The sequence below is a fragment of the Schistocerca serialis genome, chromosome 6, assembly GCF_023864345.2.
Source record: "Schistocerca serialis cubense isolate TAMUIC-IGC-003099 chromosome 6, iqSchSeri2.2, whole genome shotgun sequence".
NCBI lineage: Eukaryota > Metazoa > Arthropoda > Insecta > Orthoptera > Acrididae > Schistocerca > Schistocerca serialis.
Genome location: NC_064643.1, coordinates 635,039,717 through 635,059,000, shown reverse-complemented (window position 1 = coordinate 635,059,000; position 19,284 = coordinate 635,039,717). Strand labels below are relative to the sequence as shown.

The 19,284-nt window shown below is 44.0% G+C and overlaps 1 protein-coding gene across 1 annotated transcript in view; it reads left to right on the top strand.

Moving 5' to 3' along the window:
* The window catches only part of LOC126483721 (xaa-Pro dipeptidase), a 914,390-nt gene that overhangs the window by 729,551 nt on the left and 165,555 nt on the right, over nucleotides 1-19,284 (top strand). The window contains exon 4 of the mRNA XM_050106824.1: nucleotides 18,833-18,880. Within this exon, the coding sequence (XP_049962781.1) occupies nucleotides 18,833-18,880 (48 nt within the window). The remainder of the gene's footprint in view (nucleotides 1-18,832; nucleotides 18,881-19,284) is intronic.

Genomic DNA, 19,284 nt, shown 5'->3' with positions numbered 1-19,284 from the left:
TACAAATCAATGGTTTTTCCTTTTTTTGCCTGGTTGCAACATGGCGTACGATGCCAGGAATCATCAGGCAGGCCAAAGGTCTGTTCCCAGAGGCAGAGTTCGGTAAAGAGGGTGTAAGGGGGGGGGGGGGTGGACATCGCTCGAAGGAAAGTCCAACACTGTTGAAAATTTTAGTCATAACCGACCATTAGTGCGAAGCGCAGCTCAGCGTCCTCCGCACATTTGCATTCGTTCTGTGTTTCTCTGCTGCGGAGTGCGCCACACAAGTGTGGAGGAAATCTACTCATACTAACCACGTTGATGTGGCTCTTCATAAGATACAGTCATCGGGTGCCTAAAAACACTCCCAGTCAATAACATCTTTTCATTTCTGGGAGTGGCACCTCCACATGCAAGAAGACAGGTAGCAGCAGAGAATGAGAAGAAGAAGCAAGACACAGATCCAAGGCATCCACTGTTCGAAACTCTTCCTACGCACACCACCACCAATTCCAAATTTAGCAGCAGCCCGACCGAACTGAGCTGCGGAGAACAGTGTCTGCTGGAGGATTATGGACAGCAAGAGAGAAGCTACCGTCAGGCTGGGATCTCGAATACGGGACCTGGAGGATCGTCAATCGGTTGAAAACAGGGGTGACAGGGCGCAAGACTAGTCTGGAGAAGGAGAGTATCAATGATGCTGAATTTTGTGGCTGTGGGGCAAGGCAAAACTCTGAACACTTAGCTGCTTTGCAGTAATCTGAGCGAATCATGTACTTGGAAGACTTGTTTGCAGGCGAATGACTGTGTCACTCTGAGTGTTGAACTTTGCACTCATAAAGTCTGCAATTCTCTATAGTTAATATTATGTTGTAGCTTTAAATTATGTACACTACTGGCCATTGAAATTGCTACACCAAGAAGAAATGCAGTTTATAAACGGGTATTCATTGGACAAATATATTATACTAAAACTGACATGTGATTACATTTTCACGCCATGTGGGCGCATAGATCCTGAGAAATCAGTACCCATAACAACCACCCCTGGCCATAATAACGGTCTTGATACGCCTGGACATTGAGTCAAACAGAGCTGTACAGGTACAGCTGCCCATGCAACTTCAACACCATACCACAGTTCATCAAGAGTAGTGACTGGCGTATTGTGACGAGCCAGTTGCTCGGCCACCATTGCCTAGACGTTTTCAATTGGTGAGAGATCTGGAGAATGTGCTGGCCAGGGCAGCAGTCGAACATTTTCTTTATCCAGAAAGACCCGTACAAGTCCTGCAACGTGCGGTCGTGCATTATCGTGCTGAAATGTAGGGTTTCGCAGGGATCGAATGAAGGGTAAAGCCACGGGACGTAACGCATCTGAAATGTAACGTCCACTGTTCAAAGTGCCATCAATGCGAACAAGAGGTGACCGAGACGTGTAACCAATGGCACCCCATACCATCATGCCGGGTGATACGCCAGTATGGCGATGACGAATACATGCTTCCATTGTGCATTCACCGCGATGTCGCCAAACACGGATGCGACCATCATGATGCTGTAAACAGAACCTGGATTCATCCGAAAAAATGACGTTTTGCCATTCGTGCACCCAGGTTAGTCGTTGAGTACACCATCGCAGGCGCTCCTGTCTGTGATGCAGTGTGTCAAGGGTAACCGCAGCCATGGTCTCTGAGCTGATAGTCCATGCTGCTGCATACGTCGTCGAACTGTTCGTGCAGATGGTTGTTGTCTTGCAAACGTCCCCATCTGTTAACTCAGGGATCAAGACGAGGCTGCACGATCAGTTACAGCCATGCGGATAAGATGCCTGTCATCTCGACTGCTAGTGATACGAGGCCGTTGGGATCAAGCACAGTATTCCGTATTACCCTCCTGAACCCACCGATTCCATATTCTGCTAACAGTCATTGGATCTCGACCATCGCGAGCAGCAATGTCGCGATACGATAAACCGCAATCACGATAGGCTACAATCCGACCTTTATCAAAGTGGGAAACGTGACGGTACCCATTTCTCCTCCTTATACGAGGAATCACAACAGCGTTTCACCAGGCAACGCCGATCAACTGCTGTTTGTGTATGAGAAATCGGTTGGAAACTTTCCTCATTTCAGCACGTGTAGGTGTCGTCACCGGCGCCAACCTTGTGTGAATGCTCTGAAAAGCTAATCATTTGCATATCACAGCATCATCTTCCTGTCGGTTAAATTTCGTGTCTGTAGCACGTCATCTTTGTGGTGTAGCAGTTTTAATGGCCAGTAGTGTAGTATTTAAGTGTACTTTGTACTCCGATTATAAAGTAAATACTTCCAGCTCTTGCTCTTCTTTTTTTCTCTGTTAGCAACAACAGTTTTAACATTTTGTCGAATGTTTCTTCGATCCGATGCTTTGGATTCATTTAATAAATTCAATTTCATTGTGTGCGTTGTGTTCTCCTAGGATAATATCTGCATCTGTGTAAGTTGGTGTGTGACCCAAGATCCATATGTCAGCAGCTTTCTTTTGCGTTTGAGTATATCATTTTTTCTGGTAAAATAAATTCAGTAACGATTGTTGTGTCGCATGTTGTTTTATCTAACTTTGCCATACGTGACGAAAGAGTTTTTGTGATGCAGTTGCCATTTATAGAACTGTATCTACGTGTCAATGTATCTACATAACCGCGCTGTCCACAAATATTAGTGTGCGTCATATAGATGTTTTGCAGTCTTTAATATGCTCGATTTTAAACCCAAAGGGAGAAAAGATACAAATTAGTTTTATTCTTGTTGGTCAAGGCTTTAGTGTAAGTAACGTTATTAAATGTTGTTGTTGTTGTTGTGGTCTTCAATCCTGAGACTGGTTTGATGCAGCTCTCCATGCTACTCTATCCTGTGCAAGCTGCTTCATCCCCCAGTACCTATTGCAACCTACATCCTTCTGGATCTGCTTAATGTATTCGTCTCTTGGTCTCCCTCTACGATATTTACCCTCCACGCTGCCCTCCAATAGTAAATTGGTGATCCCTTGATGCCTCAGACGTGATGGCTGGGTGTTGTGTGATGTCCTTAGGTTAGTTAGGTTTAAGTAGTTCTGAGTTCTAGGGGACTGATGACCATAGATGTTAAGTCCCATAGTGCTCAGAGCCATTTGAACCATTTGATGCCTCAGAACATGTCCTATCAACCGGTCTCTTCTTCTAGTCAACTTGTGCCACAAACTCCTCTTCTCCCCAATTCTGTTCAATACCTCCTCATTAGTTATGTGATCTACCCATCTAATCTTCAGCGTTCTTCTGTAGTACCACATTTCGAAAGCTTCTATTCTCTTCTTGTCCAAACTATTCATCGTCCATGTTTCACTTCCATACATGGCTACACTCCATACAAATACTTTCAGAAACGACTTCCTGACACTTAAATCTATACTCGATGTTAGCAAATTTCTCTTCTTCAGAAACGCTTTCCTTGCCATTGCCAGTCTGCATTTTATATCCTCTCTTCTTCGACCATCATCAGTTATTTTGCTCCCCAAATAGCAAAACTCCTATATTGAGACTATTATCGCCAAAAAAGCAATTTGAATGTGACTATGAGCATACACGTAAAATAAAAAAAAGTTATGAATCGGTACAAAAGCTATCGATAGCGATAAAAACGACATACTTGAAAATTCGTCTGCTACAATCTGACATTGAGTTAAACGGTAGGTGTGACGAAATAAGCCATGAAAGTGAATTCCGGCAGTGAATATCTAAGGGACCATATGCTGCCTTTTCACCCATCTACAGAGGAAGGAGCTACCGCTTATACAATATACGAATACAGAGACTGAACAAAAATATGGAAATATCGGAAACACAGAACATTACTATGTCTAATACGGTGTAGGAAACTCGTCGACACTCAAACTAGCCTCCAGACGCCTCGGAATCGACAAATAGATGTCCTAAAATGTTTTCAAGGAAATCTTATACCATTCTTCCTACAAAATAGTGGGAAGTTCAGGTTACTATGATGGAGGTTCATAGCGATCACGCACCCTTCACTCTAAAGTAGACCGCAAAGCCTCTAGAAGATTGAGATCTGGTGACGGACCGTCAGGGGAGATGCGACGGTTCGTTCTCGTGCCCACAAAAACATTCCAGGAGTTGCGTGAACTGGGGCCCTGTCGTCTCGGAATAAGGCATCACAGTCAGGGAACAAACATTGTACCGTGGGATGGGTCTGATTTACTAAAGTGGTCACACAGTCCTTGGCAGTGTTGCGACGTTGCAGAGTAGCCATGCGGCACACGTAACACCACGATACGGGGGCCCAAGTCACCACCGAACCACCGCCACGTTTCACTATTTGTACGTAAACTCTGCCAGGAGTTGGACAGAGTGTCAGACAAGACTCATCCACCCAATTAAATTCTTCCACTCCGCAAATAATCCAGGTTTTGTGTCTGTGTTGCCACATTTTTCTGTCATGGCATTGGCATAATTGACAAGTGGTTTTGGAACTCCAGCTCGCAATGCAGTTCCTTGCTTATGGAACTTCCTTGGTGTTGTTTTGGCACTGACAGGATTCGCAAGTGCGCCATTGAATTCTGCGCTGACTATTGTAGCTGTCGTCCTCTTATTTTTCACCACCCATTTCCAGTGACCGTCTCTGACGGTTACCCAACAAACACTTCCGTCCGCGTTGTAACTTTGCCAGTTTGTGGTATAAATCGTCGACACGGTGCCTTTTGGAACAGCAGACACTTCGACTCCTACCGTATGAACACCAACAATCTGCCACGTTTGAATTCACGTACCTCTGGTGCACTCACAGCTACACAGAACACTGTTCTAAACACGACTGGAACCGCGCGACTGCTACGGTCGCAGGTTCGAATCCTGCCTCGGGCATGGATGTGTGTGATGTCCTTAGTTAGGTTTAAGTAGTTCTAAGTTATGGGGACTGATGACCTCCGAAGTTAAGTCCTGTAGTGCTCAGAGCCATTTGCACCATTTTTTTGACCCTGCGACTTATCTTAGAAAATAGATTAAGGAAAGGCAAACCTACGTTTCTAACATTTGCAGACTTGGAGAAAGCTTTTGACAATGTTGACTGGAATACTCTCTTTAAAATTCTGACAGTGGCAGGGGTAACATACAGGGAGCGAAAGGCTATTCACAATTTGTACAGAAACCAGATGGCAGTTATAAGAGTCGAGGGGCACGATAGGGAAGCAGTGATTGGGAAGAGAGTGAGACAGGGTTGTAGTCTAACCCCGATGTTATTCAATCTGTATATTGAGCAAGCAGTAAAGGAAACAAAAGAAAAATTTGGAGTAGGAATTAAAATCCATGGAGAAGAAATAAAAACTTTGAGGTTCGCCGATGACATTGTAATTCTGTCAGAGACAGCAAAGGACGTGGAAGAGCAGTTGAACGGAATGGACAGTGTCTTGAAAGGAGGATATAAGATGAACATCAACAAAAGCAAAACGAGGATAATGGAATGTAGTCGAATTAAGTCTGGTGATCCTGAGGGAATTAGATTAGGAAATGAGACACTTAAAGTAGTCCAGAGACTGGTTTGATGCAGCTCTTCACGCTGCTCTATCCTGTGCAAGCTTCTTCATCACCCAGTACCTACTGCAACCTACATCCTTCTGAATCTGCTTACTGTATTCATCTCTTGGCGTCCCTCTACGAGTTTTACCCTCCACGCTGCCGTCCAATACTGAATTGGTGATCCCTTGATGCCTCAGAACATGTCCTACCAACCGATCCCTTCTTCTAGTCAACTTATGCCACAAATTCCTCTTCCCCCAGTCCTATTCAATGCCACCTCATTAGTTATGTGATCCACCCATCTAATCCTCAGCATTCTTCTGTAGCACCACATTTCGAAAGCTTCTATTCTCTTCTTGTCCAAACTATTTATCGTCCATGTTTCACTTCCATACATGGCTATACCCCATACAAATACTTTCAGAAACGACTTCCTGACACTTAAATCAATACTGGATGTTAACAAATTTTTCTTCTTCAGAAACGCTTTCCTTGCCATTGCCAGTCTACATTTTATATCCTCTCTACTTCGACAAAACGAGGATAATGGAATGTAGTCGAATTAAATCGGGTGAAGCTGGGGGAATTAGATTAGGAAATGAGACACTTAAAGTAGTAGTTTTGCTATTTGGGGAGCAAAATAACTGATGATGGTCGAAGTAGAGAGGATATAAAATGTAGACTGCCAATGATAAGGAAAGCGTTTCTGAAGAAGAAAAATTTGTTAACATCCAGTATTGATTTAAGTGTCAGGAAGTCGTTTCTGAAAGTATTTGTATGGAGTGTAGCCATGTATGGAAGTGAAACATGGACGATAAATAGTTTAGACAAGAAGAGAATAGAACTTTCGAAATGTGGTGCTACACAAGAATGCTGATGATTGGATGGGTAGATCACATAACTAATGAAGTGGTATTGAATAGGATTGGAGAGAAGAGGAGTTTGTGGCACAACTTGACTAGAAGAAGGGATCGGTTGGTAGGACATGTTCTGAGGCATCAAGGGATCAGAAATTTAGCATTGGAGAGCAGCGTGGAGGGTAAAAATCGTAGAGGGAGACCAAGAGATGAATACACTAAGCAGATTCAGAAGGATGTTGGTTGCAGTAGGTACTGGGAGATGAAGAAGCTTGCACAGGATAGAATAGCATGAGGAGCTGCATCAAACCAGTCTCTGGACTACTCTAAGTGTATCATTTCCTAATCTAATTCCCTCAGCATCACCCGACTTAATTCGACTACATTCCATTATCCTCGTTTTGCTTTTGTTGATGTTGATCTTATACCCTCCTTTCAAGACACTGTTCATTCCGTTCAACTGCTCTTCCAATACCTTTGCTGTCTCTGACAGAATTACAATGTCATCGGTGAACCTCAAAGTTTTTATTTCTTCTCCATTGATTTTAATACCTACTCTGAACTTTTCTTTTGTTTCCTTTACTGCTTGCTCAATATACAGATTGAATAACATCGGGGAGAGGCTACAACCCTGTCTCACTCCCTTCCCAACCACTGCTTCCCTTTCACTTTCCTCGACTCTTATAACTGCAATCTGCTTTCTGTACAAATTGTGAATAGCCTTTCGCTCCCTGTATTTTCCCCCCGCCACCTTCAGAATTTGAAACAGAGTATTGCAGTGACATTTTCAAAAGCTTTCTCTAAGTCTACAAATGCTAGAAAAGTAGGTTTGCCTTTTCTTAATCTTCCTTGTAAGACAAGTCGTAGGGTCAGTATTGCCTCACGTGTTCCAACATTTCTACGGAATCCAAACTGATCTTCCCCGTCGTCGACTTCTACCAGTTTTTGCATTCGCCTGTAAAGAATTCGCGTTAGTATTTTGCAGCTGTGACTTATGAAACTGATAGTTCGGTAATATTCTCACCTATCAACCCTTGCTTTCTTTGGGATTGGAATTATTATATTCTTCTTGAAGTCTGAGGATATTTCGCCTGTCTCATACATCTTGCTCACCAGATGGCAGAGTTTTGTCAGGACTGGTTCTCCCACCAGTAGTTCTAATGAAATGTTGTCTACTGCCATCGGCCATCGGCAAACCTCAAAGGAGCAGATGTATACATGAATACATTAGTCTGCCCACTGTTTCGAGTCTGGTGCTGCTTTTATATACCGTAGTACAACTTCTTTTTTTTCCTTTCCTGATCCGTGCTCACTACACAGGCCGCTTTCACGCCGCGTCCGCTGCAGCACGCGACGTGCGTCACGTAGCCTCCCGCCCGCGCTCGTAGTGAGTGTAGGCGAGTGGCCCAGGCTCTGAGGCAGGCAGGCAGGCTCGCCCGGGGCCGCCGCGTATCGATCGGCGCCCCGCAGCCGCGGCCGCGGCCGCCCACTGACCTCGCAGCCGCGGGCGCACAGTGGCGGGGACGGCGCGGCGGGCCGCCTCGCTGGCTCGCTTCTGTCCTCTTCCCCTCCCACACCCGCCAGTCGGCGATGCTTCGCCATTTCCGGTGAAAGCCAGCCAGACGGCGTCCACGTCCCAAACCCCTGCACCCAGTGCGGCACCGCCCGTGCGTAACTGTTACGAGCTGGCACACGGGATGCGTAGCGCCCCCACCCGACTTGCCTGTCTTGTTTTATGTAACGCCAGTATTATGGACCATCGTGTGAGGTTCCATATGTCAGTCTCGTTTTCGCCCTGGAGAACAAATTTCACATCGTTTATACGCTGAGGTGACAAAAGTCATAGGATAGCGATATGTACATGTAATGATGGCTGTAACATCGCACACACAAGGGTAGCATTCATCTCACGCCAGGTGAGGAGAACCCTACGTTATAATGACGTAACGCTACGTCATCGTGACGTAAATAACCTAAATCGACTAAATGAGTACGTATATCGATCTTTGCAGTTGTACCGATAACGTCAAGGCTACATGTAAATACATGTGTACATACGACGTGGCAGGAGTTGTGTGATATGCTCATCCCAGCTGAATGAATTGTTAAATGTAATCTCAACAATTTGCGATGTTATTGCGTATTTCATGAACATAATAAATGTCTGAGCGAAGGAGCCATAACGAAATTTAAAAAAAGCTTGTCATTCTTTTTAAACCCGATGAATCGTGCATAAATCGTAAGGACAGAAAAGTGAAGTAATTAATTATTAAGCCGCAATCCAAAGAATGTGGAATGTTATTGTGTGTTTCGTGAACGTAACCAATATCTGAATGAAGGAATCATAACCATAACGAAAGTTAAAAAAACTGTATAATCATGTTTTCAATCCGATTAATATTGAATAAATCATGTGGATACTCACTGGTCATACCGGACTCGAGAGTCCATTACCACAGCAACGTATTTTCGCCATCTGTCCCTGTCTTGGGCTATTTCCTTCCATTCCCCTTCAATACCTAGGCTCCTCAAATCAGCCTTCACATCGTCCTCCCATCTGCGCCTCGGTCTCCCCACAGGACCTTTTCACTCCAGGTGCCGTACCAGTACTCTGCGCGCTGCCCTGCCCTCATCCATTCGAGCTACGTGACCCGCCCATCGCAGCCTACGTGATTTAATAATACGGATTATGTCAAGGGTTGAATAGAGTTTGTGAACGTCTTCGTTATGCAGTTTTTACCACTCTCCGCTAATGTCATCCCTTTTTGCTCCGAAAATTTTCCTCAAAATTTTGTTTTCAAATACTCGAAACGGCTTTTCATTTTGCACAGTGAGAGACCAAGTCTCACACCCATACAGCATAACTGGTAGAATAATAGTTTTGTATATTCTAATCTTTAAGTTGCTAGACAATATCCGTGATGAAAGTAATCTAGTCAGTGAGAAGTAGCACGCATTTCCCGCCCGTAATCTCTTCTTCAGTTCGGATTCCATCTCATTTCTCGAAGTGATGTCCACGCCTAGATACTTAAATGTGCTCACTTTTTCAAACTGCATGTCTTCAACTCTTAAAATTTCCTGATCTACTGCTGTTGGCATTCTAGTAGTAACCAGGTATTTTTTTTGTCTTATCGTTAGACGTACATCTTCACTAGCCTTGACTAACGCATTCGCATTTGCTGTTACAGATTCTTTCGTATCGCTAATGATGTTTAGATCATCTGCATACCCTAATATCTTAATATTTCCATTTAACTCCACACCGTCTGATTTATGTGCTGCCATTCGTACAATATATTGTAGGACTAAATTAAAAAGTAGCGGAGACAGGACATCTCCCTGCTTAAGTCCGTTCTTTATTACAAATTCTTCTGACTCCAATTTCCCCACGCCTACTCTACCTTTTGTGTTTTTGAAACTCGCTGCTAAAAGTCTAACACACTTCTTTGGTATTCGAAGTTCCAAAAAAATTCTGTACAATTTTGATTGCCAATACTGAATCATATGTTTTTGTATAATCTATGAAAAGTTTATGAACAGGTTTATTGTATTCCCATTTCTTTTCCAAAATTTGACGCAGGGTGAATATTTGGTCTATAGTTGATCTGTTCCTCCGAAAGCCAGCTTGGTAAACCCCCACAATTTCATCTGCATATGTTGCAAGCCTGGTTAGCAGAATATTCGAGAAAATTTTGGAACATACTGGTAATATCTATAATATATCTATATCTATATCTATAATTACTACAATCCATTTTGTCACCTTTCTTAAAAATTGGGATCAGAATCGACTCCTGCCACTCTTCAGGTATCATCTCTAAGTTCCATGTGGATAAAAAGGTGAAATAGGAAGAAATTAAAGTGTTTCGTATTTTTATAAAATCCAATGAATTGTACATAATTCATATGGGCAGAAACGTTAAACTGAGAAAATGAAGTGGTTCTGAAGATAATTCCAAATATTGCTAGAAACATTAAACGATTTAGTTCCATTTAATTTTGCCTTCGTGTTGTAAATCAACTAAGAAAGATAGTGAAATCTTTCAGACTATCTTCATGAATCTGCTCGAAAGTTCTCTCATCTCCGTTAGAGCCCATACAAATAACGCCGGCCGGTGTGGCCGTGCGGTTCTAGGCGCGTCAGTCTGGAACCGCAAGAGCGCTACGGTCGCAGGTTCGAATCCTGCCTCGGGCATGGATGTGTGTGATGTCCTTAGGTTAGTTAGGTTTAAGTAGTTCTAAGTTCTAGGGGACTGATGACCTCAGCTGTTAGGTCGCATAGTGCTCAGAGCCAAACAAATAACAATGCAGATTCAAGATGCACACAACAGTCGATATATACAGAATACACACAACAGTTGATAGGATAACTCGTGAAACCCACTATGACGTACGGCTCTCCTCACCTAGCGTGAGATGAATCCTACCCCACACACAAGGCATAAAGGGGCACGGTTCGGCACAGCAGTCATTTCTACTCCGGCGATTCATCTGAAGTGGTTTACAACGCGATTACGGCCGCACGATGGGAATTAACAAACTGAATGTGGAATTGTAGTTGGAGCTAGACGCGTGGGGCTTTCTATGAGCACTGTGCAAGCTGGTGGTGGGTCCATGGGGGTGTGGGCTGCGTTTACGTAGAGTGAACTGGGTCCTCTGGTCCAGCTGAACCAAACCATTGACAAGAAGTGCTCATGTTCGGATACTTGGAGACCATTTGCAGGCTTTCAGCGATGGACTTTTTATGGATGGACAAAGCGCCATGTCAACGGACCATAATTTTTCGCGATTAGTTTTGAAGAACGTTCTGGAGAATTCGAACGAATGGTGTGGCCACCTAGATCGCCTGACATGAATCCCATCGAACATTTACGGGATATAATGAGAGGTCAGTTCGTGAAGAAAACCCTGCACCGGCAACACTTTGGCAATTATGGGCGGCTATAGAGGCAGCGCGGCTCAGTATTCTGTAGTGTAGTCTGCTCTGTAAACTGAAGGACGAGCAGTCAGGTGCCCACTCTATATGCTGCTACGTGTCGAGGGGTTGCTAAACGCTGGTTCCTCAAGTCAGAACGGCTCTTTCCTATTTTCCACTACATGTGTTAACAATATACGAATACAGAAATTAGAGAAGCAAGACACGCGCCGGCCTCGGTTGCTGAGCGGTTCTAGGCGCTTCCGTCTGGAAGCGGCTGCTACGGTCGCAGGTTCGAATCCTGCATCGGGCATGGATGCGTGTGATGTCTTTAGGTTAGCTAGGTTTAAGTAGTTCTAAGCTCTAGGTGATTGATAACCTCAGATGTTAAGTCCCATAGTGCTCAGAGCCATTTGAACCAAGACACGCACATCAAGAGAGTCTATATAAATCATCGCGCGCTTCACTGCACTGCTACACTGGAAACAGTTTTAGTCATAGTGCACGGCAAGTGAGCCGTTCCTCGAGAAAAAAAAACCGCCAGCCACTTTCTCCACTACAAGTGCTGCCCGCTCTTCAGTTTACACACAAACTATATCAGGTCGTCTGGTACAGGTTCCAACGTCCCTCAATTCATATCGTAAGTCTGACTACCATCTCATTTTACAAAACGTGAGGTTTTCTTCCTTGCCTTGCCGAAACATGTTTCAGCATACAAATGTCATCATCAGTTGGTCCTTTCATTATTGCATGCCTTACTTAGCGTTTTGTTTGATTTTGCTGAACATTCATAGCCGCCTCTGCCTGTATTTTTAACGGGTAAATATTTGTCTGGGTTTCAAGCGTTGACGAAAAAGATCATTTGCGTATGTACCTTCTACTCGGTACAACCGCGACTCGATTGATATCTGGCACTGTTGTGTCACTCATTACCACGTATGAACAATATCGATTTCGAGCAAGCTGTCGTAATGCGGATGAACTGACTGAACACGAGTTCTTCACTAAAACGAAACTTTCATTTCTTCGAGCGAAACAAATTAATACTGTCACAAAACGCAGTTTGCGGTCCAATGTTCGACTTACAATAGACCAATTCACGCGATAATCCCTTGGAGCGAAACAGGCCCAGTTACGCAGGTTGTTGTGCACGAGAGTGCGACAGCACGTTCCCCTAGGCATGTATTCACATCACACCGAAATATTTCAGTTCCACTACATTACCTACTTTCTAAGAGCGTTGTGAAACGTCTTTTGTGGCGCGTTGTTATTCAGATGAACTCTGACCTGACAAACTGACATAAATTCAAACGGGAATGTACGTCCTATCCAAAAGTGACTTGTTCCCATCTGCTGTCCGAAAACAGACCTAGTGCAGATGCCTGAATCGACCAGACGAAGCATTCTTGAGTAATAAAAACATAAAATATTTGTTGCAATAGAGAGAGAGAGAGAGAGAGAGAGAGAGAGAGAGAGAGAGAGATAGAGAGAAGGAGGGAGGGAGGGGGGATATATATCCTTTTGGTTTATGATGCCCTCAAAAGTAAACGTTTTGGAGGAAGGTTATAAGGCTGTTTTCTCTGTGATTTTCACAAACACGTGTATTAATCATAGTTTTGTTGGTTGAATGTGATTCAGCCCAGAAGTGCATACATTAGAAACCGTCGTTGTGTCTGAAGTCAGTGATAAACGAGCTTTGAGTGCCGGCATTAAATTCCCATGTGAAATCCTTTGATGGCTCTGTCTTCACGCGAGGAGTATAACAACATTGAAAGCATAAACACTGCACACTATTGGATCATTTAATGAATTAAGATTTTTGCATTATAATTGGAGACGAGGACATCGTTTCTGTATCATTAGTGGAACATTAAACTTTGGCTCAATGACATATAATTCATGATAACTGACATTTCAAACGACGCGCTTTGACAGGCATGTTCTCGTCCTCGGGGGAAAGTATATAAAGATCTTTACATGTTAAACGTTAACAAACGTTAGACAATGAAAGATGGGGATAAAACCTTGCTTCTCGAAACGCAGAGTTTGGCACTGATCCATCACTAATTATATAAGGCCGAGATAAAGTTTAATATTCCAGGCCACCCTAAATATCTCCAGAACGAGTCAGTATATCAAGTTTCGTTTTTCCCTAAGTTGCAGCGGGCAATGTAATGAATCTTCTGACGCACGCAACTATTTTTTTACATTTATGGCAATCGAATTATGACGCAGACATATAAAAATTTGGAACAGTAGACTCACATTTTTTCCTCTTGCATTAAGAAGAGCGGTTGAAGACGATTTTAGCGATATGGAGTGAATCAAGTAGTAACAAAATAACAACAACGAAAGCCAGTATCCCATCGTCATGGCATCGTGTCCCACAAAAGGCGCCTATCTTTCCTAGTTCATAGGCCAAATGCGGACTTAAATAATCCTCATCTTTCCTAACAGTTCCAGAATGCACCACTTTCTGCCCATACAGTGTGTACGAGGAGGAAGCCTGACATTCCAATGCCTTAAATTGTTTCTTGTCATTTCTTTATCGATTAGACGTTGAACCCGAAACAGGTAAATAGCTATTTGTGTCCTATCTGCTCGTCAGCATTGTCGGTGTAACGGCAGCTGTGTTCGCTGTGTTTTCAACGGTACGCTGGTGAAACTGACAAGAAACGAGCATATCCGGTACTCAACCGTAAACACTGTCGTATTTATAAGACGAGGTCGTCATCAGCGGCATCACGGAAAGCTAGAGCCTGGTCGTGTTTGTTGACGTGCGGGGCTAGCCGAAGGAATGCGGCCGTTTCGTTTGTTTACCTGCGGCCTGGCCTCACACTTCGCGGCAGACTGTCTTGTGTTTCTCTCCTGCAGCTGGTCGGCGGACTAACTAAATCTTTTTCTGCACAGTGAAGCACACCGCTGGATTAGCATTTACTACCTGATGCGCAACTGTAGTGGCAAATTGCGTAAGCTCTTCCCAAGTGCACTTCGTGGTCTGTTGAAAGTTCGTACAGGGGAATAACAAGAAGTGGCAATGATGAAAGAAGTTTCTTCCCTCTGCCACGCGCTTCACTGTGGCCGTCAGAGTATGACTGTAGGTAAAGCAAAGTTCAGGCCGGAATAACGTTTATTTTTTCGCGTATATAATTTAAAAGAATAAAGTTTGACACTTTGGTAGGCAGTCGTGAATGTTTGTGGATTAGTACTATGTCGGCTTACGTGATCATACAGTACTTTTTAGATATTCTTCTGTCACTAGGCCACCTAAAAATACCAAATTGCGAAAGTTGTTAACCAAAAGAAGTTTTATTGCAGTTTCTTGCGAACAGTTCTGGGCGCTTCAGTCCGGAACCGCGCTGCCGCTACGGTCGCAGGTTCGAATCCTGCCTCGGACATAGATGTGTGTGATGTCCTTAGGTTAGTTAGGTTTAAGTAGTTCTAAGTCTAGGGGACTGATGACCTCAGAAGTTAAGTCCCATAGTGCTCAGAGCCATTTGAACCATTTTTGAGCAGTTTCATGCTGACGCAGTTTTCAGTTTAGGAACAAACCTTTACTGCCAGTATCCTATCAACAGACGATGTTATGCGTGGCATTTAAATTAGTGACATACATCGCCTTCGCTTCAATGACACCTTCAATGTCTGCTTCTGGTAATGGGTTTCAGAGCTACCAATAAATGATCTATTTGTGGGACGGAACCTTGTACGTACGAACACCGCAACTTCAAAGTGCATAGTGCCTTCAGTGTACGCGCAGCGGCGTGAGGGCGGAAGCCACAGAGTTCACGGATGCTTCCCAGCAGTAACAAAAACAAATCAGCATCTTCTGTATTTCATATTTCCGCGGAAAAAGTGATCACAACGCAAGTTGTTTACTTGCCTTCCAGTTTGTTCTCACTTTGACTTGCAGTATTTTTCATTTTTACTTCTGTAGTTGTCTCTTCACTTCCTGCCACAGCCTCCTCTCGCTGTAACCAAGACTTCAGGTAGACTGTGTTACACTCCTAATGGCACACCACTACAGTCTCTTTCGAATCCAAGGAGTATAATCATATCCCCTTCAGACTCAGCAACGTAAAATTGTTACCGGCGGTGGTGCGCCTCCTTTAACAAAAATGGTTCAAATGGCTCTGAGCACTATGGGACTTAACATCTGTGGTCATCAGTCCCCTAGAACTTAGAACTACTTAAACCTAACTAACTTAAGGATATCACACACATCCATGCCCGAGGCAGGATTCGAACCTGCGACCGTCGCAGTCGCGCGGTTCCGGGCTGAGCGCCTAGAACCGCTAGACCACCGCGGCCGGCCCTCCTTTAACATTTAGCACTGTGGAACCATCTGCAGACAGACTGTTCTGGGACAGACGGACAGATCCTCACGCTGATTAAAGAACTTGTGCTGCTTTAATCCGTGCAGGTAGTGAAACTCCGTTAAAGCTCTGCCGACTGAGCTATCCAGGCACATACTCCGTTGTGTGCGAAGGAGTTCACTTTCCGACAGGAATTTCATTTCTCGTCTGCTTGTCTACATAATATTTCCAGGATTCTTTATCAGTTAGTGGGACAATAGGAGCTTAAATAAAGAGATGAAAACGAAGGCTACCAGAGAGACAAAATTTTAACAAACGAGACCGATTAGGGGTAAGAGGCTACAGTGCTGTCTCATAGCTTTGCAGTGAAAGTGTAGTCAGAAAAAATTGAATCACATGAAAGACAGCTTCGTACAACATAAAATGGTGCATAAATGCAAAATTACATCGTTGGAGGGGGTTGGGTTGTTTAGGGAAGAGACCAAACAGCGAGGTCATCGGTCTCATTGGATTAGGGAAGGATGGGGAAGGAAGTCGGCCGTGCCCTTTCAAAGGTACAATCCCGGCATTTGCCTGAAGCGATTTAGGGAAGTCACGGGAAACCTAAATGAGGATGGCCGGACGCGGGATTGAACCGTCGTCCTCCGCAGTGTGCTAACCACTGCGCCACCTCGCTCGGTCGTCGTTAGAAGACTTCTACGTAACCTCCTAACCGTTGGCCACTGACCTGGCGAAAAGCTGTTTTCGACTGATTGTTTTCGTAGTAGAAATGTGGATAACGCTATGATAAAATGTCTGTGCGTTCGAAACGTATTGCACAGGGTAGCAAACTTTCTTGTCTCCTCCTTCGTTCTGCTGACATCCACGCAGAGTGTAGGATAAATTTCTACTGTACTTCAGTTTGTTATGAACAGTAGCATTGCTAACAGGATGACGCCGGCACTGTGGCCTAGTTTCCATCCTGTTTTAAATACATGCGATGATACGAAGTTGGTTTTTATGTACTTTTTGACGATGCTATTGTGACTTCATAATATTAGGACACATGTTAAAACAGATATGCCTCGTCATACGCATCTCGTGGTCGTGCGGTAGCGTTCCCGGGTTCGATTCCCGGCGGGGTCAGGGATTTTCTCTACCTCGTGATGGCTGGGTGTTGTGTGATGTCCTTAGGTTAGTTAGGTTTAAGTAGTTCTAAGTACTAGGGGACTAATGACCATAGATGTTAAGTCCCATAGTGCTCAGAGCCATTTGAACCTCGTCATATTTGAAGCACATGTTTTGCACATGTATGAAAGTAATTCATTTCACTGTTGGCAAATTTTATTGATTTAAGTTGCAGAGTGTCCACTCCCATGTTTTAGTGACTATGTGAAGATGGTGATCTCTGACCGAAATCGTTAGTCCAAAGAACAAGAAGTCTTGTGATCATAGACGGAAAGAAAAGAAATATATTCAACGCTTTCTGGATTGCTGTTTTATTCGCAACAGTGTCGCATCGTGTGCACCCAGAGTGTGTTTTACTCGTTAGAATATGCAGTGGTTCTTTGCCTTGAGCTGCTGTGATACATAACTTGAGCTCGTTAAAAGGTATTTCTGCGAGCTTTTGTTCCAGTGCTATGTGTGTTCTCGTAATAACTGGTTCCCAGCCCACAGGGACCCATCAACGAATATTTCTGGCCGTTACTAACTCTGCAGTCGCCCGCCCGGTTGACCGTGCGGTCAACGCACGGCTTTCCGGGCGGGAAGGAGCGCCTGGTCCCCGGCACGAATCCACGAGGCGGATTTGTGTCAAGGTCCGGTGAACCGGCCAGTCTGTGGGTGGTTTTTAGGCGGCTTTCCATCTGCCTCGGCGAATGCGGGCTGGTTCCCTTTATTCCGCTTCAGTTACACTATGTCGGCGATTGCTGCGCAAACAAGTTCTCCACGTACGCGTACACCACCATTACTCTACCACCCAAACATAGGGGTTACACTCGTCTGGTGTGAGACGTTACCTAGGGGGTCCACCGGGGGGCCGAACCGCACAATAACCCTGGGTTCGATATGGGGCTGCGGAGGGGTGAAGTGGACTGCGGTAGTCGTCGTGGGGTTGTGGACCACTGCGGCTGCGGCGGGGACGGAGCCTCTCCGTCGTTTCTAGGTCCCCGGTTAACATACAATAAAATACAATACAACTCTGCAGTAAAACGATATTTTACCACTTATGCTATCAGAATGCTGAGCGACTTCTTCAGTCATTAGTTTTACTGTTTATCTGTCGATGGTTTGGACATTCGTTCGTGCAGCGTGACATGATATTGTTTTAGCATCGTGACGAAAAGCCTGCTTGTACTTTGGGACTTTTTGACTGATCCCTCTGCCAATCGCTTCACGTTGGTTTGCAGAGTATAGATGTAGATAAAAAAGAGTTGTATCATTTTCTGTATACTTCTTTTGTTTTCAGTTTCGTTGCAGAGAGTAAATCTTACCAGTAACCAAACTGACCATTGTGAAAAGCAGTAAACATTTTGGTCGGGCTGTCTGATTAATCTGTTCTTGGGACTAGAGCTGGCGGTCTCTTATGCGAATTGTAATGCATTTGCATATGTATCTAATACAAGTATTTAGTTTTATATTTCCAAGAAAAATTACCTTTTTGTGCTCATTAAACTGTGATGCTGAGGACAGTGTAAGAGGAAATAATGACGTATTTACATGAGGGGCGTGTGAGCATTAGGCCTATATGCGTAAGAAAGATTGGTTGTTGCTTTGGATATAGTATCTTACTTCTTCATAATTCGCACAACCTAAAGAAGATTCGAACATTACATCGCATCACACATGGAGAAGAGATTGTTTTAACGCGTAGACTATGTAGATGATCATAAGCGCCCGAAGTAGTTTGTGCCTTGAATAAAGAAGAATATTTACGGAATAGGTTCTGCTGCCATTTTAATTCAATGTGTTATGTGATTAACACAGTCGGAGAGTTTGGCACAACCAATAAGATTTATGTCTTCTGCAAATGTATGGTTTCATGGATTGCTTCTTACTCTGCTACTACTCATCAAAGAGTACTTTAAGACGGCATAGTAGGCCTAATTTGACCGTTGAATTGATAACTTCAGTACAAAAAATTAAATGGTTCAAAAAGTATTGGTTGATAGTTTAGTGAAATTGAAACATGCAGTTTTTTGGCCTATTGCACTAAACGATATTTTTCGATTTTCAGATTGTGAAGGTGCTATCGAGCATGCAGCCTTCCGTGCTACTAACACTGGTAAGTACAGTAACTTTGCGTTTCTGAATAAGAAAATGTTCTAGACTAAGTTACACATTTGGAGATGGATCCAGCATTTAAGTAGTCAATCCATTTAGACAAACTGTTTGAAAGAGCTTCCGGGATGTGCGTTGATTAGATGGTTTTCTACAGAAAATATTTTGTGAGCATCGGATCACCAGCAACAAGAGAGCTGGAAGTGGCAGGGAACCTAGATTCTAATTCCACTGCAGCTATCCGTATTTAGGTGTGCTTCATTTTTCGTAAATCGATCCAAGACATACTAGGGATGCTGGAATCGAGAAACCCGCAAGGCGACAACCCACTACTTGCATCGTCCTGGTTATATCAACGGACTCGCATTCGGGAGGACAGCAGTCCAGATGCCTTTCTGGATATCCACA